This window comes from Barbus barbus (genome assembly GCF_936440315.1).
Source record: "Barbus barbus genome assembly, chromosome: 9".
NCBI lineage: Eukaryota > Metazoa > Chordata > Actinopteri > Cypriniformes > Cyprinidae > Barbus > Barbus barbus.
Window position 1 is genome coordinate 9,769,510 of NC_136737.1, and position 25,935 is coordinate 9,795,444.

General features: G+C 39.3%; 1 protein-coding gene across 1 annotated transcript in view; it reads left to right on the forward strand.

Annotated features, from left to right (window-relative positions):
- Positions 1-25,935, forward strand: part of LOC306874980 (uncharacterized protein) — a 115,807-nt gene that overhangs the window by 84,060 nt on the left and 5,812 nt on the right. The window contains exons 10-29 of the mRNA XM_079425322.1: positions 1,277-1,450; positions 5,106-5,276; positions 5,515-5,688; positions 8,701-8,865; positions 9,125-9,298; positions 9,607-9,777; positions 9,938-10,111; positions 10,652-10,825; positions 11,043-11,216; positions 11,367-11,537; positions 17,648-17,821; positions 17,984-18,160; positions 18,306-18,476; positions 18,704-18,877; positions 19,057-19,227; positions 19,377-19,550; positions 19,703-19,876; positions 20,111-20,284; positions 20,896-21,066; positions 22,054-22,227. Of these exons, the coding sequence (XP_079281448.1) occupies positions 1,277-1,450; positions 5,106-5,276; positions 5,515-5,688; positions 8,701-8,865; positions 9,125-9,298; positions 9,607-9,777; positions 9,938-10,111; positions 10,652-10,825; positions 11,043-11,216; positions 11,367-11,537; positions 17,648-17,821; positions 17,984-18,160; positions 18,306-18,476; positions 18,704-18,877; positions 19,057-19,227; positions 19,377-19,550; positions 19,703-19,876; positions 20,111-20,284; positions 20,896-21,066; positions 22,054-22,227 (3,456 nt within the window). The remainder of the gene's footprint in view (positions 1-1,276; positions 1,451-5,105; positions 5,277-5,514; positions 5,689-8,700; positions 8,866-9,124; positions 9,299-9,606; positions 9,778-9,937; positions 10,112-10,651; positions 10,826-11,042; positions 11,217-11,366; positions 11,538-17,647; positions 17,822-17,983; positions 18,161-18,305; positions 18,477-18,703; positions 18,878-19,056; positions 19,228-19,376; positions 19,551-19,702; positions 19,877-20,110; positions 20,285-20,895; positions 21,067-22,053; positions 22,228-25,935) is intronic.

Sequence of the window (25,935 nt, forward strand, 5' to 3'; positions counted from 1 at the left end):
TCCTTCGGTTATTTTTCACACTTAATTAAGCCCATTAAAATGTAATTTACAATTTTTTGTTACTTTCAATTTTTTTATTTATTTATTTGCTCTATGGTACATCATCTTAAATAGCATTAGAGCTGCTCCATTGCAGCGGCTCAGTGCTGTAACCACGCTTTTTGCGGTAATTATGCAGGGAACCACTCGTTATAAATCAATCATTTTCAGATATAGAATTTTATTTTTATTTTTTCCATCTGAAACATTTAGATTTCAAAGCCATATAATTGCAGAAACACGCATGAAGCAAGGAAGCACGCACAGCGCGCGCACTTATGTGTACCGGAGCAGATGAAAGGGACAATTACAGAACAGCATAGCGCATTTCACACAGGCTGATAGTTTTACTTGTGTTTCACTCGTGTTCAATACTTAAGGTTAAAAATAAATGATGTTTAAAGTGAATGAATGCCCCTATATGTTGTCAGATATTTACGATTTAGTTTTAATTCAAATGATGCGTGCTGAGCGAACATCAATAAAGATCACACCACAGAAGTGTGCGCGCTCTCTCTCTATCCCTACTGTTAAGTAACTTGTGCATTGTTTTACTTACTCCTTTTTGACATTTCCGACCGAAGTACAAACTTTCCAGTGATATCTGTGAGAAAGGGATATTCACTCGACAAGCTCGCGCATCTGCGCCGCCGCGCGCTGGATCCACATCAGCTTGCTCACATCAGCTATACAGGCATTAATACTGAATGTTTAACATTATATTCATTGCATTTACATTTTTAGACATCCTTAATCTCTAATAACTACATTCTGCTGTCTGTTTTTCTGTTGTTGGTGTTTCTTTGTCTGAATATGGCACTGATGCACCGATACACACATGCGTGGTATCGGCGTTTAGTATCGGGGCATTTTAACGAATACGAGTAGGAGTACATGAGCTCAGTATGGACCCGATACCAGTATCGGTATCGGTGCATCCCTAATTTTAATAATAACAATTATCTCTTTTGATCAGAGATTTAATAATTATTTGTTTTGATCAAGGAAATATTACTGTAGTAAACCAAAGAAGAGTGAAAGACATGCTTGTGTCAGATGATGAATTATCTTTTTCTCCTCTGACTAGAAGAGGAAAGTTTAAACAAAATACATTAGACATTTTATATTAAATACCTTTTTAAATACCATTCTATAATAAATACCTTTTTTTTTTTTTTTTTTTTGAAGCAGCATTAATTATTTAATAAATTTGATTGTAATAAAACCTCTTCTGTAGACTTTCAGACTGCGGTATCACTGAAGAAGGTTATAAAGCTCTGGCTTCAGCTCTGAGATCAAACCCTTCACACCTGATAGAGCTGGATCTCACAGGAAATGATCCTGGACAATCAGGAGTGAAGCAGCTCAATGATTTACTACAGTATCCGACATGCCAGCTGAAGACACTGAGGTGAGATGTGATGAATGGCAATGGCAAATTTATTTATATAGCACTATCAATTACAACCCATGGTTGTCCAATGTACTTTACAGCAAGGGAAAAATAGAAAACTAAAAAAAAAAAAACATACACAACGTGCAGTAAAACAATAAAATGTAAGACAGGACAGTATTAATACACATTATAAGCCTTATCAAACAGTTGCGTTTTTAAGCTAGACTAAAAAGCAGATACAGAGGGAGCAAGTCTGATTGTGACAGGTAATTCATTCCAGAGTCTGGGGACAACTACAGAAAATGCATGGTCACCTCTACACTTATACTTCGACCTAGGAATGAACAACAGTCTCTGGTTAGACAACCGAAGTGATCTACTGGAAAAATGTTCAATCAATAGGTCAGAAAGGTAAAATGGGGCCATTCCATTTAGAGATTTGCACACTGAGTATTATTTTAAAATCAATTCTGTAGCGCATAGGCAACCAGTGAAGAGAGCGTAAAATTGGAGTGATGTGGTCCCGTTTTCGAGTACCTGTGAGCAGTCTGGCTGCTGCATTTTGAACTAACTGTTATCGGGAAAGAGCTGATTGGCTAATCCTAAAATATAGAGAATTACAGTAATCTAGCCTGGACGATATAAAGGCATGGATTACTTTTTCAAAGTTTTTGAAGGAGAGAAATTACTTTTGATAGCATTCACAGCTGAAAAAAGCATGATTTCATGACCAAGTTTATCTGCTTATCAAATTTCAAAGATTCATCAAAGACAACACCCAGGTTTTTCACCGATGTCTTCACACAAGAAGACAGCCCACCAAGATTTGTTTTGGGATTTTGAATTGAATCTGAAGAACCAAAAACTATTATTTCTGTTTTACTTTCATTAAAATTCTGAAAGTTTAGAGACAACCAGGACTTTACATCTGACAAGCAAGCCATGAGAGTGTTCAAACCATTTGAATTACGTTCTAAGGGGAAATAAACTTGGGTGTCATCAGCGTAGCAATGGAATGACAGCCCATACTTCCTGAAAATAGAGCCAAGTGGGAGCATGTATATTGAAAAAAGAATGGGAGCCAAAATGGATCCCTGCAGAACCCCACATGATAAAAAAGCATCACTAGAAAAAAGGATTTAAACCAATTTAAGGCAGTACCCTTTATACCTGCGCATTGCTCCAACCGAGCAATAAGAAATTTGTGATCGACCATATGAAATGCAGCGATCAAATCTAGGAGCACAAGCACAGCATAGTTATCAGAATTACAGGTTACTAAAATATAATTTAAAACTTTCAACAATGTAGTCTTTAGTAGAGTGATGTTTTTTAAAACCATATCGAAATATATCAAAAATCTAGAAAACCCTGCAATTGCTGTAGGACAATTTTCTCCAAGATTTTAGCGATAAATGACATATTTGAGATCTTGGGTCTAAAGTTGGCTAACACTGTGTGGTCTAAATTCAGTTTTTTAAGCAGGGGGTGTACAGTTGCATGTTTTAACAAGTCAGGTACAATACCAGTTTCTAAGCAGCGATTAATCATAATCAAGAGATGAGGCCCAACTATGTCAAAAACTTGTTTAAGAAAGTATGGAGGAATAATATCAATACAAGAGCCCGAAGGCTTAAGCTGATCCACTATTTCTTGAAGATGAGTGCCAGAAATGGGTTTAAAATGACTAAAAACAGCACCACAGACAGGAGTAAGAGAGGAGTCGAAGGAAGAGGGAGTTATCCCCAGTCTAAGATCTCTTATCTTATTGACAAAAAAATGAAGAAAAGCTTCACACATAGATGAAGACATTTCGGGAAACAAACACACAGAGGGGTTCATAGTAGTATTGATGATAGTGAAAAGTGTTTTCGGCATGTGACAGTTTTTAGTAATGATTTCTAAAAAATATCTTGATTTTGCTGCTTTGACTGCTTTCTGGTATTGCAATAGCGAATCACTTAATATTTCAAAAGAGACCTGGAGTTTGTCTTTTTTCCATTTACGCTCTGCTCTTCTACAACACTTCCTGAGCTAGGGTATGGTCTCATCTATCCAGAACGCAGACCTAGGTTTTTATTGTAAGGTTTTTAAAGGTGCCACAGAGTCTAAGACATTAGCAGAGATAGAAATCAACCTGGATGGGAGCTCCTCAGCACTCAAATCTGTTTGAGAATCATCCAAAGATAGAGTGGCTTCACAGAAAGCTAAGGAAAAAGTATTTTTGGTGGTAGAAGTAATTAGCCGGGACTGGCGAGCAGATGAAGTATGATTAGAAACATTTAAAACACAAGGAACCATAAACATAACAGTCTTGTGGTCAGAGAAACCATTTTCACACACCTCAAGGTCACAGAGAGAAAAGCCATGCGATAATACTAAGTCAAGTGTATGTCCATGCTGATGAGTAGGGACATTGACCTGTAGAACTATATCAAAAGCATGTAATAAATTTATGAAATCCTTAGCTAAACGGTCATCAGTGCAACAAACATGAACATTGAAGTCTCACAGAATCAAAATTTTATCATATTTTGGTATAAATTACTCCAGTAAATCTGCAAAATCAGTTAAAAAAAGTCCTTATTGTATTTTGGAGGATGGTAAATCACTGCTATGAGGAATGGATCAGAAAGTTCCAGATCAAATAACTGCAATTCAAAACTGCTATATTCATTAAAAGGGACAGAGTGACAGGAAAAAGTATCTTTATAGATGGAGGCCAAGCCTCCACCCTGGCCCGTAGTATGTGGAGAATTGAAGAACGAACAGTTTGTTGGTAGCAGTTCAGAAAATGGGCTTTAAGTCCCCAGTCGTGAGCCAAGTTTCAGTAAGAAATACGAAATCCAAATCGTGGGAAGAGATAAAATCATTAATAATAAAAGTCTTGTTTGCCACCGATCTGGTGTTGATCAAGGCCATCTTTAGCCATAGGGGGTTATCGCTGGACTCCACTGACTGCATTGCCCACGGTAGCGTGCGGAGATGTCCCGTTTGCACTCCTCCACAGCGAAAGAGGGGAGAGCAATGACCCGCGCATGAACCTGCGGCAGTCGGAAACAAAGGAATAATCCACTCGTTCCAGAGAGCGCCGGTGAATGAAACGTTTCCTGTACGAGCCTTCCGCATTGAGGCCCATTGAAGATTGAACCTCTCGCTGGTGTGCCAGGAAAATCTTCAGCTTAACAGCTAGGCCACCCCGTTTACTGCGTCGTCTCCTGCGCTTTCTCGCTGGAAGGGAGCAAGGCCAACAGCGAAGACAATCAGGAATGGACATCAGTAGGGGTGGGGGAACGTAATGAGAGCTGTTTTGTGCTTGATTGAGCAGTTTTTGAAACCGTTTTGTTTGAAATGGTTTGAAGGTTTAAAAGAGATAAACGGTCATAAGTCAGTACCAGCGAAGTGCAATTTGTCGAATAAAACATTACAAATAAAATAAACAAACTCAACACGACAGACGGCACACCACACACAACGGCGCCATTTTGGATTATGAAGTAATACAAAATAAATAATGTGCAGGTAAATTATTTATCTAAATATTTGTCTAATACCATTTTTTACAGAAAAGTAAATCTAAGACAAACCCTTTCAAACAGTTTCAGAATCAGATGTTATTTTTCACTTAGTGAAAACTGAATTGAATCCTGCTTCATCTTCCCTTCTGCAGGTTTTTGGGTCCTGCTGCAGATGAAGCCTGTCAGTATTTGAAAGGAATTGTGGGTAAAAACCCATTACTCCTGAGAGAGCTGAATCTGAGTGAATGTGAACTAGGAGACACACGAGTGAATCAGATCACTGCTCTACTGCAGGATAAGCACTGTAAACTCAACAAACTGATGTGAGTTTTTTTTTATTATTTGTTTTATCTTTGTTACAGTGAAACTTAAAATCTTGCTGCTAGATGTGTTTTATCTATCTTTTACAAGAGAGTGCTGACTGAAAGACCATATGGGACTTTTGTAATATGATTATCATCATCATCATTCCCACCAGTAATTTTTCAACTGTCAGCTAATACATACCAGAAAATATTAAGATTAATTACAATTAATTAAATCTGTTTTCTCTTTATGCAGTCTGAATAACAGCGATATCACAGAAGAAGGTTGTCGTGTTCTGGCTGCAGCTCTAAATTCAAATCCATCAAATCTAAAAGAGCTGAATATGAGTAAGAATAAACTGGGAAACTCAGGAATGAAGTTTATTTTGACTCTGTTTGAAAACGTACAGTGTACACTGGAAAAGCTGAAGTAAGTATTTTAAAAGTGTAACCCATTAATTTCTCTGCTTATAACGGGCATTTGGAAGGTTCACTTAATTTTACATTTGCAGAATTGTTTTTGTGGACATATGTTTACAGCATTTCACCAGATTTTTAGCAAATAATTTATAGTCCTGATGTGAACTAAACACAGAGACTTAAAAGTCACTGTGCAAATTTCCACCAAAATAAAAGTTTGAGGGTTTAACATTGGAAGATAAAGAAATAAGGGTAACACTTTACAATAAGGGTACATGAATAATCATGTACTAATGCATAAATTAATACTTAATTCATCACATACTAATGAACTATCCTTAACTATGACAGGAGTCATATGGATTCATGCAAGAATAACGTCAGCCTTAACTACATGTTAGTACATGTTTGATAGTTAATGCATTAATTAACATTTATTGGTAAACTAAATCAAACAGCCTCTCTAAGAAGGAATAAGAAATACTTTGAAATTCATTTTAATAATTTAATACTATCATAATTTAAGCATTTGACATCTTCAGCTTTGTCATAAATATTATTGGGTGGCAATGGATTAGTTGATCCTCCTCATCAAGTGTACAAAATACTAAATACACTAATGACTGATCTTGTCTGTTTTATGTTATTCTCTTTCCCTTTAAACTCACCCTATTGTGACTTATACACAGATTAATAAAAAATTAAAACCCACAAAGAAAATTTGTAAAACAATTCCTAAAGAATTGCTCAAACTGGAAAGAGTTCACTGTCCATCCAGACACAGCCGTGATGATCCTGTTCCTCCGCTCTCTGACTTCTTGAAAATCCACACAGCATCTCCTAATCGGGCTGAATACTAACTGTGTTAGTACATGTGTGTTTGATAGAAAATATAACATAAATCATGAGCTGAGTTCAGTAAGTAGTTAACAGTGTATTTATTATGATTGGGCCATCTCAAGTAAAGTCATGTCAAAATCAACTTTAACATGCCATTAGTTGATGTTAGTTCATGGGTAGTTAATAATGAGTTACTGATGTTGGGCCCTCTCAAGTAAAGTCATGTCAAAATCAACTTTAACAAGTCAAAATCATAATGAATTCACTGTTAACTACTTACTGAACTCAGCTCATGATTTATTTGATACTTTCCATCAAACACACATGTACTAACACAGTTAGTATTCAGCCCGATTAGGAGATGCTGTGTGGATTTTCTGGACCAGCATATTCGCGGGGTGTTAGGATCATGCCATTTTGGCTATATGGGGGTGCTCAAATGTCTGATTTCACATAGAACTACCAGGTTTTCTCCCAATAAGTTAATATACACTTATTAAGATAATGCTGTAAATAAGAATCTGAAAAGAAAGAAGCTTTAAATAAATATTTTAACGTGCGTGAATAAATCCAACCACCCTTATAGATTTAAGTTTCACTTTCCATAATCCGTGACCGACAGAGGCGCATTTTGGCGGCAGGGATTTAAATCTTTAACAAGACTCAAACTGACATAGGCAGAGTGAAAGGATTTTTTCGATAAGGTAGGGTACAAGTGATTTCAAAACATTTCAGCCGGTTTATATATGTTGTGTATATATTATTTATCTCGTATCAGATGCATTTGATTGAGTTACGCTGCAGTAAAGCCGTTTTGCTCGTTGCATGAAGAACGCATCCACAAAAGGAGTTCTTTCAGAGCCGTGCAGACACGTTCATTCGGGGCATTTTGTGCAGATAGCCTATAAATCGTAATATAACGTTATGTTGTATTAATAAAGAAGCATATTCTGTATGAGATAAATGATGAGTTAAATCCCATTGATTAAAAACCTGCTATCAAATTGCTCATTCTACTGGTCATCGTCAGCGATCGCAGCTCAAAACATTAATGCAGAACATTAATAACTACTGTCATATACATAAAGTTATAATGAGAGCACTGTTGTAAAAACAATTGTGAATTCTTAGGGTTTCGCTGACGTTTAATGCTATCTTTTACTCAAAACAAAAAACATTATTTGCGAGGCGTTCGTTACTTTCCCTGTATGTTAAAGTCAATAATTATGGCTGTCGAATGTCTGACTTGACTCTTGGTAATGTATTTTGCCCCGCCCCCAAACATATGATTCGACTGTCGGCAAGATTCGAAAATTGCGATTCGGCTATGACAATCGTTAGTCGGGACACCCCTAGTTTATATACAGAATCTTAATTTTGAGTTGAGTGTCACCTGAATTATGGAGCTTCAGCATCTGCATAAACCCACGTCTTCTCAGTGGCGCAATGAGATGGATGACAGGCACCTGACCCAGAGATTGTGTGTTCTAATCCTGTTTGGTACAACTTTATATAACTTTTGTGTCCTTTGGAGCCAATTGCTGCAGTTCTACCTTCAAAAACTCAAGTCTCTGTAAAATTAAACAAAACAACAGCATATGAGTGGCATGCTGTGTAAATGAAAAGGCAGCACTTTACATTTATTCATTTAGCTGACGCTTTTATCCAAAGCGACTTACAATTGCTATATATGTCAGAGGTCGCACGCCTCTGGAGCAACTAGGGGGTTAAGTGTCTTGCTCAGGGACACATTGGTGTCTCACAGTGGATTCGAACCCGGGTCTCTCACACCAAAGGCATGTGTCTTATCCACTGCGCCATCACCACCCAGCTTTGAAGATTCTATACAAATTCAGTGTGTAGCAAGTGTTTAACCATGGAAACATGTGTTATGTTTAAAAGTATCCAAATAAAGTCCAACCTTCAAATAGGCCAAAAATGTCCAAATAGGGCTTGGCCCCGATAATTGCTGCATGCAGCTATATTTCAATGTAGGTTCGTAAGCATGGTTTATGCTTAAGTATTGTACTGTAAAATACAAAATATTACTATATTAATTTTTTACTTTACAGTATGTTTATCATGCAAATCTCATATTGGTGGATAAAAGTAGTAGCTAAACCTATTAGTTGTATAATTGTGTGTGTATATAGCTTAATTTTATTTGTTCTCTCTTCTACAGGTTGAACTGCATCAGTATTACAGGTGAAGGTTGTGCTGCTCTGGCATCAGCATTTAATTCAAACCTCAGAGAGCTGGATTTGAGCGAGAATCAACTTGGAAACTTAGGAGTAACAGAAATCTCTACACTTCTGAGAAATTCACAATGCACACTACAGATACTCAGGTCTGAATTTGGTTCATTTAAACATGAATCAGTGTACAGCTAAAACTCCCAACTGGCCTGTAAACTGGCATTGTGTAACAAGGAACAAGTCAGTAATGTTACTTACAGTAGTGAAAAATGTGTTTGTGTAGAAAAATATATAAAGTATTGACAAACAGATTGCATTTTTGAGATGCTTGGAAATATAAATATCCTATTAGTGTGCTGAATGCTAATACTTGTTTTAATGTTTGTTTTTTATTTGGTTGGCTTTCTGCAGGCTTTCAGACTGCAGTATCACTGAAGAAGGTTATAAAGCTCTGGCTTCAGCTCTGAGATCAAACCCTTCACACCTGATAGAGCTGGATCTCACAGGAAATGATCCTGGACAATCAGGAGTGAAGCAGCTCAATGATTTACTACAGGATCCAAACTGTCAGCTGAGGACATTAAGGTGAGACTTGATAAAATGATTTGTGAGACAAAATAAAATACATGCGTGTGAATTGTTTATAGAAGTAGCTTCACTACAGAGTTTTGAAGTCTTTCCCCGCCATTGGCAGAATTTTCCAGCTTTCTGTGTTTTCACAAAATATTCTGGGGGCCATTAAATTTTGTGAAAATGATTAAAAAAAACAAATGCTGGCAGTGGCTGGCAACGTAAAAAAATAAATAAAAAAAAACTTGCCAGGGAAAGAGTTAAGCTATATTTTCTAGAATATAAAAGGTTAATTGAATCCTGTTTCATCTTCTCTTCTGTAGGTTTTTGGGTCCTGCAGCAGAAAAAGCCTGTCAGTATGTGACTGGAATTGTGGGTAAAAACCCGTTACTCCTGAGAGAGCTGAATCTGAGTGAACATGAACTAGGAGACAAACAAATGAATCAGGTCACTGCTCTACTGCAGGATAAACACTGTACACTCAAGACATTTCAGTGAGTATCGTACATGTTTTAATATTAAACATGCAAAATATTACATTGTTTGATGTTAGATATTCGGTAACTGGTTCAGATTAAGACCGTCATTGCTGTTCGTTAAAGGTTTTGTGATAAACTGGAGAATGTTTCTGGTCTTTGTTTTCTTTCTGTACAGGCTGAATAATAACAGTATTACAGAAGAAGGTTGTGGTGCTCTGACTTCAGCATTTAGTTCAAATCCTTCAAACCTGATAGAGCTGGATCTGAGTGGAAATAAAATAGGAAACACGGGAATGAAGAAGATTTGTTGTCTGTTGGAAAATCCACAAATCAGATTGGAAAAACTAAAGTGTGTATTTTACTTATTTACATTTCTACATGCTAATATACATTTGTATATGTCAATTGTAAGTAATGCCATTAAAGTTGCACAATTTTTTTTCATAGTTAAAAATTGAGAAAATCAGCCAGCGTGTCAGTGATCTAAACTGTCCACTTGCCTTTCTTCAATTCATTAATATTACAACAATAATATTTTAATAATGCTTTATAAATTGAGCTGTCAAGTTGCAATTTATGGATCTATGACTTTATTTGTCTTTCTGTGGTTATCTCTGACTGTATATATTTTGTGTGTACTGAGGTCACTACAGTGTTTGCATCTTGTCTTTACAATAATTGATTAGAATATTAACTAGTCATCTAGCTGCCTACTTGATATAAACACTGGTAACCATAGAAATGTCAAACAATGAGATTCATCTGAGATCAAGTAGAGTGCATAACTGATGGTAAATAATTCAAGTGATGTGTAATTTTTATTATTTATTTATTGTATTTGTATTATACGTAATTCTTGAGTTATAAGGAAGAATGTCATCTTTTTTAGACTTTCAGACTGCAGTATCACTGAAGAAGGTTATAAAGCTCTGGCTTCAGCTCTGAGATCAAACCCTTCACACCTGATAGAGCTGGATCTCACAGGAAATGATCCTGGACAATCAGGAGTGAAGCAGCTTAATGATTTACTACTGGATGACCCCTGGAAATTAAAGGCCATTAGGTGATAAACCTTCAAATGTTTAAAACTAAACTTCAGTTGTGAAATCAGCTGTATTAAATTAGATAGAGGTGTTAAGTAGGCCATTGTGGAATAGGAATGATGTAAGCTACAATTACATTACAGTTCAGAGAAATTCATTACTGACACACAACTGAATTTGTGACAAAAAATTATATAAAAACATCAATTATCTAAAATTCTTGTCTGCTTCCTGTAGGTTTTTGAAAAGTCCTGCTGCAGAGGAAGCGTGTGATTATCTCACTGACGTACTGGGTACAAATCCATTATTACTGAAAGAACTGGATCTGAGTGAAGATAAATTAGGAGATCTGGATGGAGAGAAGCTCTCTGCTCTTTTGATGGACTCTCATAATAAACTGGAAAAAATGAAGTGAGTGGACTTGGTTTAATGTTTTATAACTTTTGTTTATTCAGTGGAAAAGACTGTCGGTCACTTGTATGAGCAGATATGAAGATCTGTTTGTCTGATGTGTGTTGAATATGTGTTGAATAATATAATACATGCTGTTTTTATGTTTAGGCTGAATAATTGTGAGCTGACAGAGAAAAGCTGTTCAGTTCTAGCTACTGTTCTCTCCTCCAAAACCATCCTGAAAGAGATGGACCTGAACAACAGCCGTCTGCTGGACTCAGGAGTCAAAGAGATCTGTGAGGGACTGAAGAAACCTGTGTGTGAACTGAAGATACTCAAGTGAGTACACTTCATCATCAGCTACAATCAAAACTGCTAGGCCTAAAATGCTAAGTAAATGTGAAGTCTGACAATAAATATAATTAACATATTACAGAACCCCGCCATCTCGCGGTTTGGCTGGGTGGTTTCAGAATGAAGCACAGATGCAGACACAAGATGCACAGCACAGGCTTCACCATTTAGCTGAAGTTGCACTCTGATTTAATTCTTGATTTATTATTTAGCGGGGGGGCCTTTGGTACACCATGAGAATTTTTGGTTCTGTTTGAATATTGTTACACTCCTAATAATTTTATTGACAGATTCAGAGAATCTGGAGAAATCTCTTTGTGCAATGGATAAGGGCGAAAATTTATAGTGGATACCTGTGATGTTTGGTCGCTCAGGTGAAACTGCATTAAAAAAAGGCATATTTCTGTAATATAAATAGTTACATGGGCTCAGATAAACCTTCAGAAATCACTAACTGTGAACACAGTTCACCTTACCAACCACAAATGCAGGTTAAAGGTCTACCATGCAGAGAAGAAGCCATATGTGAACATGATCTAGAAACATTGCTGTCTTATTTTGGACAAGCTCATTTAAAATTGACTGAGGCAAAGTGATTTAAAATGCCTTGGTTTTATAAATTGTTCAGTAGTTCATGTCTGTTCAAATGTTAGCCACTGGGGTTATTATTCAGTGGATTTTGTTGAGGAACAAGTTAAATGCAAGTAAGAGAGATGCGGTTAATGGCCTTAAATGTTAATGTATTAGGGAGCCTTGTCAAAAGAGCTAGAATGATGGCCAAATTGAAAAAGGAAAAAAGACCAATTATTTTCAAGAAACACACCAATCAAAAGAAGAACACAAAAAGCTCATAACATTTGGCTTTAAATATGTATTTTATAGTTCTTGTCTAAATAGTTGTAAGAGAAGAGTTGCAATTTTAACTCCAAATGGTTCAAATTTTGGCTGTCATAAAGAAATAAAGGATAAGGAAGGGAAATATGTTATTGTTAAAGGAGCAGTTGATAGTTGTGTGGTAACCTTGATGGAATGTATATGCCCCACCGGAAAACAACGAGCAGTTTTTCAATGCACTATTTAATATTATGACAATGAAAATGGAGGGGGTTTATTACAAAATTGTTCTACTCCAATTCATTGTTGAAATAAAATAATTTATAGAGTGGCTTTCGTAACATTTTCATGACCAATTTATTTAAACATAAACATTAAATAATTAAGAAAGTAAACCATAATGAATGTATAGAATCAGAATCAGAATGAGCTTTATTGCCAGGTATGTTTACACATACGAGGGATTTGTTTTCACGACAGAATCTTCCACAGTGCAACAGAATGTCAGTGACAGAACAAAAACACAGATAATAAAAGAATTAAAAAAATAAGGAATAACAATATACAAATTGACAATTGTATATACAGGTATATAACAATAGATGGTTTTGTATGTACAGGTATATTATGTGCAGATTGAAATGTAGACTAATATGTGTGTTAGATAAATAAGTGTATAGGTGTACAGTATCTCACAGAAGTGAGTATACCCCTCACATTTTTGTAAATATTTTATTATATCTTTTCATGTGACAACACTGAAGAAATGACACTTTGCTACAGTGTAAAGTAGTGAGTGTACAGCTTGTATAGCAGTGTAAATTTGCTGTCCCCTCAAAATAACTCAACACACAGCCATTAATGTCTAAACCGCTGGCAACAAAAGTGAGTACACCCCTAAGTGAAAATGTCCAAATTGGGCCCAATTAGCCATTTTCTCCCCCCGGTGTCATGTGACTCGTTAGTGTTACAAGGTCTCAGGTGTGAATGGGGAGCAGGTTTGTTAAATTTGGTGTTATCGCTCTCACTCTTTTATACTGGTCGCTGGAAGTTCAACAATGCGCCTCATGGCTCTGGATCTGAAAAAAATAATTGTTGCTCTACATAAAGATGGCGTAGGCTATAAGAAGATTGCCAAGACCCTGAAATTGAGCTGCAGCATGGTGACCAAGACCATACAGCAGTTTAACAGGACAGGTTCCACTCAGAACTGGCCTCGCTATGGTCGACCAAAGAAGTTGAATGCACGTGCTCAGCATCATATCCAGAGGTTGTGTTTGGGAAATAGACGTATGAGTGCTGCCAGCATTGCTGCAGAGGTTGAAGGGGTGGGGATCAGCCTGTCAGTGCTCAGACCATACACCGCACACTGCACCAAATTGGTCTGCATGGCTGTCATCCCAGAAGGAAGCCTCTTCTAAAGATGATGCACAAGAAAGCCTACAAACAGTGTGTGGCTGTAGCTTGCTCGGTTAGCGTGTTTACAAAGCTTAATGCTACATCCGTGAACTCGCTGACGTCAGAAGAACTTGACAAAGCCAAGCCGGTGTCCGTCTGTGGTGGAATGTACACAGCAGTAACAATGATCGATGAAAACTCCCAGGGCAGATAAAATGGGCGGCAAATAATGGAAAGATGTTCCAGATGAGGCGAGCAGGAACGCGACAGAATGGAGATATTCCTGGGATCACACCATTTCTTGTTGATCATGAAACACACTCCTCCACCCCTGGATTTACCGGCCTCTGCTGTTCTGTCCGTCCGAAAAACAGAGAAGTTATCACTTGGCATTACAGCAGTGTCCGGGACCGAGGACGAAAGCCACGTTTCTGACAAACAAAGGATGTTACAGTCCCTTATGTCCCGTTGGAAACAATCCGAACAAGTCCGAACAAAGCGGCGCCATCTTGGATTCATGTTCCACAAATATTGTCAAATGTTCATGAGATGGATTGCCTGAGGGAAGAATCAGTTTCTTTGTCTGGTCGTTCTGGTGCTCAGAGCTCTGTAGTGTCGACCAGACAGCAACCGTTCAAAGAGGGAGTGTGCTGAATGAGAGGGGTCCAGAGTGATTTTGCCAGCCCTTTTGCTCACTCTGGATTGGTACAGTTCTCGGAGAGAAGGGAGGGTTGTACCAATGATTCGCTCAGCAGTCCGGACTACCCTCTGTAGTCTTCTGAGGTCAGATTTGGTAGCTGAACTGAACCAGACAGTTATTGAAGTGCAGAGGACGGATTCAATGATCCGTCCTCTGACGGCAGAGTAGAACTGTTTCAGCAGCTCCTTTGGCAGGTTGAACTTCCTCAGCTGGCAAAGGAAGTAAAACCGCTTTTTTAACAATGGAGTCTATGTGAATGTCCCATTTCATGTCCTGGGAGATGGTGGTACCCAGGAACCTGAATGACTGCACTGTCGTTACAGTGCTGTCCATGATGGTGAGTGGGGGGAGAGCAGGGGGGTTTCTCCTGAAGTCCACTATCATCTCCACTGTTTTGAGCGTGTTGAGCTCCAGGTTGTTAAGACTACACCAGATCTCTGTAACCTCCTGTCTGTAAGCAGACTTGTCACCATGCTGAATGATGCCTATCAGTGTGGTATCATCTGCAAACATCAGGAGCTTTACAGATGGGCCTTTAGATGTGCAGTCAATGGTGTAGAGGGAGAAGAGCTGTGGGGAGAGAATGCAGTCCTGAGGAGCTCCAGTGCTGGTCGTACGGGTGCTGGATGAGAAGTTTTCCAGCCTCAATAGCTCAAAAGATGTGGGCACGGAGAGCAGAGTTATTTTGGACAGGAGGAGGTTTGGACTGATAGTGCTAAAGTCCACAATCAGGATCCTCACATAAGTCCCTGTTCTGTTTAGATGTTGCAGAACATAATGCAGTCCCATGTTGACTGCATCATCCACAGAGCTGTTTGCTCTGTAGGCAAACTGAAGAGGATCCAGCAAGGGTCCAGTAATGTCCTTCAGGTGGGCCAGCACCAGTTTGTTCATTTTCCAAATGACTTCATGACCACAGACGTTAGAGCCACAGGTCTGTAGTCATTTAGTCCTGCCATTTTGGATTTCTTTGGGAGGGGGATGATGGTGGAGCGTTTGAAGCATGAAGGGACTTTGCACAGTTCCAGTGATCTGTTGAAGATCTGTGTGAAGATGGGGGCCAGCTGGTCAGCACATGATTTCAGACAGACTGGTGTAACACAATCTGGGCCTGGTGCTTTTTTCCTTTTCTGCTTCCGGAAGACCTGGCACACCTCGTCTTCGCTGATCCGAAGTGTAGGTGTGGGAGAGAGGGGGGTGCTGGAGGTGTTAATGGTTGTGTGGAGAGGTGTTCAGGGCGGGTGTGGGGTGTTTTTTTCCAAACCTGCAATAGAACTCATTCAGATCATCTGCCAGTTGTTGATTCTCCACAGTGATCACTGAATGGTGATCTCTTTCAGACCTTTCCACACTAATGCTGAGTCGCTGGAAGTTAACTAAATCCTTATTTCTTCAGAATAATTCCTTTTTGCCACTCTGGTCTCCTTTTCCAGTGTGTATTTGGCCTGTTTATACAAGACTCTGTTCCATTCCTGTAAGCATCTTCTTTGGCCTGACGGAGCTGTCTGAGTTTTGCAGTGAACCATGGTTTGTCGTTGTTGTAAGTTAGATGAGTCCTGGTAGGAATGCATTTGCAGCAGCTTCAAAAACACCCCAATCAGTAAGATCGAAACAGGCTTTTAAATCTTGCATTAGTCCATCTTTTAACAGTCCTTAAAACAGGTTTATCTGATTTCAGTTTCTGCCTGTAGGTCAGTATAAGATGAACCAAACAGTGATCAGAGAGTCCTAAAGCTGCTCTGGGGACGGAGTGATATGCATCTTTAATTTCTGTGTAATAGTGATCCAATATATTACTGTCTCTGGTGGGACATGTAACATGCTGTCTGTATTTTGGCAGTTCATGTGAGATATTTGCTTTATTAAAGTCCCCGAGAATGATTAAAACAGAGTCCAGGTGTTGTTGCTCTGTCTCTGTGATCTGATCATGAGTTTCTGTAAAGCTGAGCTCACGTGTGCTTGCGGAAGAATGTAAACACTCACGAGAATGAACGAGCAAAACTCCAGTGGCGAGTAGAAAGGCTTACAGTTAATGAAAAGCGCTTCCAGAACGGAGCAGCACATCTTCTTTAACACTGTTACATCTGTACACCACCTTTCATTGATGTAAAAGCATGTTGATTCTGTTGATTCTGCATCGTGATCCGCTCTAAACAGCTGAAAACCCGGCAGACATAACGTGCTGTCCGGAATGGCGTCATTCAGCCAGGTTTCCGTGAGACACAGAGCAGCAGAGTTTGAAAAAATCCTTATTTATCCGGGAGAGCAGAATGAGCTTGTCCGTTTTGTTGCGTAGAGAGCGGAGATTTGCCAGATGGATGCTAGCCATCTTGGCACTGCTAATAGGCTAATATAGTGCATGTATAGGCTAATATAGTGTATGTATTTAGCAAAATTCTCTACTCTAGGGTTAAATTTGTCTAGCAAACAAATGTAAAGGTAACGCTTCGTAACAATTTAAGTTGTTTAAATGGCCTCTGTATAAATGGTGCTGATGGTTTTATTCAGGTGGTTAACTGACTCTTTTCATAGCTTCATTCTCTCGTTTCCTGATGGTTTCATCCATCAACTCTCATTTGCCCTTTTCCCATGTATGAGTGATTGTATGTTTGTTTGTTTGTTTGTTAGACTAGTTTGCGTTAGTGTTTAGTTAATAAAACTCTTGTGCACAAATTACATGAGTTTCTGATTCCGCCTTGCAATTTAATGTCCCTTTACGATTTTTTTATCCTTACTACATGCTCTAATGTATTAATACTTTGGAAAGTATTTTCTGTGGCCAAGAAAATATCCTTTCTTAGAGTTGCTATGAACTTACACCGAATGTTCGCTGGACGAACAGATTAGGTGATGGCAATTTATTTCTACTACAGTTATTACTGTCAGCCTATATAAATATTTGTAATTAATCATAATTAATTGTAATTATTTATATACAACTCCCTTTTAAGCTAATTTGCTACACCTATTTCCACAGTGTTGTATCATGTTTATTTGATGCCATAATTAGTAGTAAAAAAGAAGGAATGATCGTTTTCACTCATTAGCACTACATTTCTCCTTTTTATATAAGATGCACACAGTTAAAATGGGGACGGTAGATCGAAACTTAATGCACATGAGACACAGTGTTAATTTGAATTCATGTTTTTATCTGTTGTAGACTTTCAGACTGCAGTATCACTGAAGAAGGTTATAAAGCTCTGGCTTCAGCTCTGAGATCAAACCCTTCACACCTGATAGAGCTGGATCTCACAGGAAATGATCCTGGACAATCAGGAGTGAAGGAACTCAGTGATTTACTAACGGATCAAACCTATTCTCTGAAGACACTGAGGTGAGTGTCCTTAAAATAATAGTCTTAAAAAAATTTATATGTAGGGGAATGAAACTATCAAAAATACATTTGTAAAAGCTTTCAAATGACTAAGGACCCTTTTACAAGCTTGAGAAAATAAATCATTGTATGTTAATGTAAATGTACTTCTCCTGTGTCCAGGTTGTTGCAAAGTCCTGATGCAGAAGAAGCCTGCAAATATCTGACTGAAGTTTTTTACATTAAAAACCCATTACTCCTGAGAGAGCTGAATCTGAGTGAATGTGAACTAGGAGACACACGAGTGAATCAGATCGCTGCTCTACTGCAGGATAAACACTGTAAACTCAACACTCTGATGTGAGTATTGTCAGTTTATTATTGTAGATGTAAATTATGTTTGTTACCTAATTATTATGTTACCTAAACACAGTTCTCAGTAATCACTGAATGTTGGTATCAAGTACGTTGTGTTTGTAAATTCTCCATCTCACGTTCATTTTAGGCTACATGATTGTGGTCTAATAGAGAAAAGCTGTTCAGCTCTCTCTACAGTCCTGAGATCAAACTCCAGTCTGAAAGAGCTTGACATGAGCAACAATAATCTGCAGGATTCAGGAGTGAAGAATCTCCAAAATGGATTAGAAAGTACAAACTGCACACTGCAGAAACTCAGGTGAGTTCAATGAATAAATATTTAATTTCAATAATAACTTTTATTATGTGTTTGTTTTGTTTAATTTAACCCTCTCAAGAGGACAGAGGCACTGGTACAATCACATGTGTTTTTGTCTTATGTCAGTGGCAAGCACTTGCAATACATGTCATTTGTACAATGTCATACATGATCAAACAGATAAAAAAAGAAACTGGGAGAAACTGTAAATCAACATCTTTTTTTAGACTTTCAGACTGCAGTATCACTGAAGAAGGTTATAAAGCTCTGGCTTCAGCTCTGAGATCAAACCCTTCACACCTGATAGAGCTGGATCTCACAGGAAATGATCCTGGACAATCAGGAGTGAAGGAACTCAATGATTTACTACAGGATCCAAACTATCAGCTGAAGACACTGAGGTGAGAGATGATGAAATAATATGAAATAAATCACATTCTGTTGAACTATTAATTCAAATTATTATTTCAGTAAAACAATCTTTTGTGTCAAAGTAAAATCAAGATAAACCATTTTCTCACTTTTGCTATTTTTATTACATCTAGTTAAATTGAATCCTGCTTCATCTTCTCTTCTCCAGGTTTTTGAGTTCTGCTGCAGATGAAGCCTGTCAGTATGTGAATAGAGTTCTGGGTGAAAACCTGTTACTCCTGAGAGAGCTAAATCTGAGTGAATGTGAACTAGGACTCTCAGAATTGAACAATCTTGCTGCTGTACTGCAGGATAAACACTGTAAACTCAACAAACTGATGTAAGTTTTATCATTATCAATTTTAATACTTATGAACTTGCTGCTAGATGTTTTATATATCGTTTACCAGAGAATGTTGACTTTTAACTAACAACTAACTCTTGGTAAATATTTAGTTGAAACTGTAACTGTGTTTTCTCTTAACACAGTCTGAATAAAAGCAGTATCACAGAAGAAGATTGTCGTGTTCTGACTGCAGCTTTAAATTCAAACCCTTCAAATCTGACAGAGCTGAATCTGAGTGGGACTAAACTCAGAAACTCAGGACTGAAGATTTTCTCGACTCTGTTTAAGAATGAACAGTGTAGACTGGAAAAACTGACGTAAGTATCTTAGTCAATGTGTACAACAAAGTCCAACTAATAAAAACATATGTATCATCCAAATCTCATATTGGTGGGCTAACATAGTAATAGCCAAGGCTACTATTTGAATAATTGCATGTTAAGCTTATTTGTTTTTATCTGTTCTACAGGTTTAATTGCATCAGTATTACAGAAGAAGGTTGTGCTGCTCTGACTTCAGCATTTAATTCAAATCCTTCAAACCTGATAGAGCTGGATCTGAGTGGAAATAAACTAGGAAACTCTGGAGTGACTAAAATCTCCACTCTTCTGGGAAATTCACAGTGCACATTGCAGATACTCAGGTTTGAATTTGGTGAATTTAAAAATGAACAGAAAATTTCTGTCAGTGATATATTTTACAGTAGTAAAAATCAGTAGTACACTTTTGCCTAAAAATATTTGTATAAATATTAGCAAACATACTGCATTTTTAGGGCACGGACAATTATAAATATAATATGAAAAATTATGAAAATCTTGTTTTTACTAATTGAGTAATTTAATACATTTGAGACAGTTTTTTTGTCTTCCTCTAGACTTTCAGACTGCAGTATCACTGAAGATGGTTATAAAGCTCTGGCTTCAGCTCTGAGATCAAACCCTTCACACCTGATAGAGCTGGATCTCACAGGAAATGATCCTGGACAATCAGGAGTGAAGGAGCTCAATGATTTACTACAGGATCCAAACTGTCAACTGAAGACACTGAGGTGAGATGGGATAAAATGATACAATATAAATGATATGCAGGCTACATTTCCATACAAAATATTATTTCAGTATTACAATAAGCTGCAGTTTGGCGAATTTCTTTACAAATTGTATTATTGGTGACAAATGTCAGCACAGTTTAGTTTTGGTTCAAGCTACAGTACAGGTTAAATAGACATTATAGATGTGCTGATATTCAATAGTTTGGTATGATCGTTTTCTGAAAACACATAATTTCCATCAAGCCCAGATTCTCAACACTGTATCACTCTGCAGCAGATCTGTGAGTCTCCAGTTCTTCACAAACATGCAGAAACATGTCTAGAACATGTCTAGAAAGATCTTGAGACCAATCAGAATGCTAATGTCACTGTCCATATTTGTATTGAAAATCAATCCTTTGCCCTTATGCTTTTCAGGACATTTGCACTGTTACACTGTTTCATTAAAAGAATATTTAGACGTCAAAAAAGCCATACTTTTTTGTTCAAAGTAAAACAGTAACTAGAGCTTGTCATTAGGAACAATAATGAATTCTGTTTTAACATGTTTTGTAAGGCAATGAACATTTAGTTCAGAATTAATCCGAATCCTACTTCAACCTTTGCAGGTTTTTGGGTCCTGCTGCAGATGAAGCCTGCCAATATGTGATTAACGTTCAGGGTGAAAACCCATTACTCCTGAGAGAGCTGAATCTGAGTGAACATGAACTAGGAGACACAGGAGTGAATCAGGTCACTGCTCTACTGCAGGATAAACACTGTAAACTCAACACACTGATGTGAGTATCTTACATCATTTAACATGTATTTGATAATACTATTTTATCATTTGTTTGAACCAGAGGTTTCACAAAATTAAACAGGCCATGAAAAACACAAATAATTATAAAATGGCATTTAGCTTTAAAAAGTAGGCCAAGTCACTTTGATCTTTGATCAGTAATTATTTCATTTACTGTAGAGGGAGAGCAATGGTTTTCTTCCAGAACTTACAAACTCATCAAAACAATTTAGTGCCCGGTTCAGAACAAAGCAAATTAATGATGTACAAACCAATCGGCCACCAATCTTTATCGGCTGATGTTCACCCTAATCCTTCACTCACACTCAGTGCATTATCATTGCATACCGTTTTATAACGTACTACAATACTGAGGTGCAGATAATTGCCACTATTTGCAATAAGTTAAGCTATTTTAACATATTGTAAATATAATCTATAGCTATTTACACTAAAATAGCATCTATCACTAAGAAAGTATGCTATTTTCCCTTAGTGTAAATGGCCTCTATCATTATTTACACTTAATGCAACTAGTCACTGCCTTATTTTTTTAAATTGCAGCAAGCACACATACAACAGTTTAATCACTGTTCATGTTTGTTTGTTGTTTGTTCACGTCAATTCACAGTGCGTAATGTTGAGATACCATTTTTAATTTGAAAAATGCTGTAGAAGTATTGTTCATCATTAGTTCATATTAACTTATGTAGTTAGCTAAGGAAGCCTTAGTGTATGTAGCTGGGAACAGCAGTCCTAAACATTTGCCCTGTTGAGCCAAAGGGTGATATTGACATAGAAGAACCAGTATTAAAATTGATGTCAAACGAATGCACCTGGAATAGAACTAATGTTTCATAAATGCTGTTTGAGATCATTTCAAGTGTGACTTTCAAATGACAAATTACAGTCAGGCAAATGATCCAAATCCTCAGATGATCTTCATATATCTGATTCATTGTTTTTTTTCTCTTTCTGTCTTCAGTCTGTGTGGATGCAGTATTACAGAGAAACAGTGTCTCATCCTGACTTTAGCTCTGTGTTCAAACCTTTCACACCTGAGAGCCCTGGACCTGAGCGGAAATAAAATTGAAAACAAAGGAGTGAAGCACATATGTGAACTGCTGATTGATTTCCACTGTAAACTGGAGAGATTGAGGTCAGTAATATTCACATATAAGAATAAAAATGCTCAAAATCACTTCAACAGCTTTTAAACAAAGATGCAATATATTATCAAAAATACTCAGTATTAGAGGTTGACAAATGTATCGGTTTTGCCGATAAATCGCCACCAATAGTTGATTGGCGGAAATATCGGTTATCGGCAAAAATCCATGCCAATATTTTTCCAGGGTTGCTGGAGGGGCTGAGAAGGCTCCCCTGTCATTATACCTATGAGAATGGCCTCTAGAGACGGAAATCACTGACAACACATGGTGTTTGTTTAGACACGTGGTACTGCATGCTGAACAGAGCAAGACACTTCATTTGTTTTTTTATTAATATACATACAAAGAATATAAAAAAATCTAGATACAGACTAAAACACCACACAACATAAAACAAGCTACGTACAAAAGCACAAAAAAAAAAAAAAAACATTTATGTATAGGTTGGAAGTGTTGAGTATTGTGGGTGCTGAGGGTGAACTATTTTCTCCTTCTCTCCTCCTCCCTTCCCCCTCCTCTTCTTCCCAATAATAATAATAATAATATTTCCCATTGACAAGGACAGCCACATACAGATCCTGAGCGAGACGCATACCGTTACATTAACTGCCGGACACGGAGGTAGGTGTAAAAGCACAGTGAGTTTATTTACAGGATCAGTGGAACCAGTGAAAGTGAGGGGAGTAGTGATCTTCAGATCTCTTGCTGGTGACGAGTCGTGCTTCTAATTGTGGCTTTGGTATTTACAGATACTTGACGTGGAGATGATGTGGAGCGCTGGAGAGCAGGAGTATCCACCACAGCATAGGATGGTCTGGAGACGGGGAAGACAACGAGGAGGAGAACAGGAGGTAAGTATCAACAGGTAAGGAATTCAGAGATGCCAGCCCTGGATGTCAGTGGAGGACAGGGACACTGGGCTGGCATCCAGGGCGGATCAGGAGACTCGGGAGGCCGTGGCGGGACTGGAGACTCGGGAGGCCGTGGGCGGGACTGGAGACTCGGGAGGCCGTGGCGGGACTGGAGGCTTGGATAACCATGTAGAATCTGAGAGCCATGGTGGATCAGGGAGTTTGGAAGGCCATGGCGGATCAGGGAGCTTGGATGGCCCTGGTGGATCAGGGAGCTTGGATGACCAAGGAGAATCTGTGAGCTTGAATGGCCCTGGAGGATCAGGGAGCTCTGTGGCCTTGGCCCTAGGCCCGGCCACGCAGGCCAGGGGTATATAGCACCCCCCCAAAATTTTTTTTGGAATGTTCCCTTTAGGGGGCAAACTGAAGAAGCGGGCTCTGAGGGGTGCTCAGGAGGAGCGGACACTTGGGGAAGCTCAGGAGGAGCAGACACTGAAGGACGCTCTGGTGGAGTGGACTCTAAAGGGCGCTCTGGAGGAGCGGGCTCTTGGGGGCGCTCTGGAGGAGCGGACACTGGAGGGCACTCTGGAGGAGCGGACTCTTGGGGGCGCTCTGGAGGAGCGGACAGTTGAGGGCGCACGGGAGGCGCGGAGCTAGACAGAACCAGCGGAAACGAAGGAGAGCTGGACGGGACCAGCGGAAATGCAGGAGGGCGCTCTTGCAGCGCGGACACTTGAGGGCGCACGGGAGGCGCGGAGCTGGACAGAACCAGCGGAGACGAAGGAGAGCTGGACGGGACCAGCGGAGACGCAGGAGGGCACTCTTGCAGCGTGGAAATTTGAGGGCGCTCTTGCAGCGCGGATACTTGAGGGCGCTCGGGAGGCGCGGAGCTGGACGGGACCTGCGGAGACGCGGGAGAGCTGGACGGGACCAGCGGAGACGCGGGAGAGCTGGACGGGACCAGCGGAGACAAGGGAGAGCTGGACGGGACCAGCGGAGATGCAGGAGGGCGCTCTTGAAGCGCGGACTCTCGGGGATCGGGATCGGCATTCCTGGCCGTGGCTTGAGAACTGAATTCTTGGGATTCGGGATCGGCACTCCTGGCCGTAGCTAGAGAACTGGATTCTCGGGGTTCGGGACCGGCACTCCTGGCCGTGACTTGAGAACTGGATTCTTGGAGTTTGGGATCGGCACTCCTGGCCGTGGTCTCAGGCGAAGAACTAGACCGACGGGGAAAAAAATTCAGCGCTGTTGGAAACCCACTTTCGGGCTCGTGGGCACTTATAGATCGCCTCCGACGGCGAAAGCTTCATCGCCGCAGGCGAAGTTCCGGCTCGAGGTCGGAGACTCTCCAGACACCTGATTACTGTCTCTCTCCAGTTGAGGCCGGTGGTGTCGGGGAGCTCTAGCCGCTGATGACTGTTGATCCCAAGCAGGAACAGTAACTTGAGGATTTCTCCTTCCAGGGAGCTGGCGAGGGCGAGCGGAACATATGCTTGCACATATTCCAGAGGGTCCCTGGTGGAGTTGGCTAACAGGATGAATTGATTGCGTTCATCCATATTCGGTGTTGGTCCGGTCTTATGTTACATTAACTGCCGGACACGGAGGTAGGTGTAAAAGCACAGTGAGTTTATTTACAGGATCAGTGGAACCAGTGAAAGTGAGGTGAGTAGTGATCTTCAGATCTCTTGCTGGTGACGAGCCGTGCTTCTAATTGTGGCTTTGGTATTTACAGATACTTGACGTGGAGATGATGTGGTGCGCTGGAGAGCAGGAGTATCCACCACAGCGTAGGACGGTCTGGAGACGGGGAAGACAACGAGGAGGAGAACAGGAGGTAAGTATCAACAGGTAAGGAATTCAGAGGTAATACTCAACAGATGGAATCCGTAGGGAGAGAGTCCACGTTGCAGGAACGAGATCGGACAACTGGGTGAACTGAGGTGAGTGCTCTTATGTGGTTCTTGATGATGGTGGTGATGAGGTGCAGGTGCAGGTGATCAGTAATCAGGTGCAGGTGAAAGTGATCGTGATGACGCTGGAGACAGGCCATTCTGTGACACTTACAGAGTGAGACACTTCAAATGTGGATTTAAAACACAGACAACAAACTATAGTGCTATAGTATACTATAGTGCATGTTTTCATATCATTACTTAGTAATTACTTTGTTGACTAGATGCAACATTAGTAGAGAAAGGATAGCAGTGTATTTGCTATCAATGTTGAGAGGATGCCAACATTAGCAGCACCTCAAATGTGACCAAAACATGCAAGTCCAACCCAAATGTTTAATGTCATGATTGTTACCATCTATATGCATTAGTTTATATCTAGCTGATCACATGAATGCATTTGTTAGCCAGTGAAGTTGCAGATTTAAAGCGAGTGAGTGAGTGTGACATGAGAAAATAAACCGATATGTTCATTCAGTCGACAGAAATCCTGCCATGCTACAGAGCGCCATTCACACAGTTTTACATTAAATACATATCTGTCCTAAATCAATGTAAATGTGCATAAAGACTTCACCTTGGGCTGCAAGATTGTTTACTGTGCATTTTTTTTTGCGAAACGTTTGTCTTTCTTTGGTTCTAATAAAGTCTGTTTGCTTCATATCAGACTTTCTCTTTCCATGTGCTCTGCTGCTTTAAACACTGAACTTCAAACTCATATATGCAGCTTTTTGATCATTCTTGAAGTAAACTTATGCAAGCTTGTTGATTAAATGAACAATTTTAGACCGCCACTTTAACTGAACGTGACGCGTCCGGTGTAAGTGATAACCGATATGAGTTCTCCTGGACACGGCACTGCACTTTTGCCTGGTGTGTGACTAAG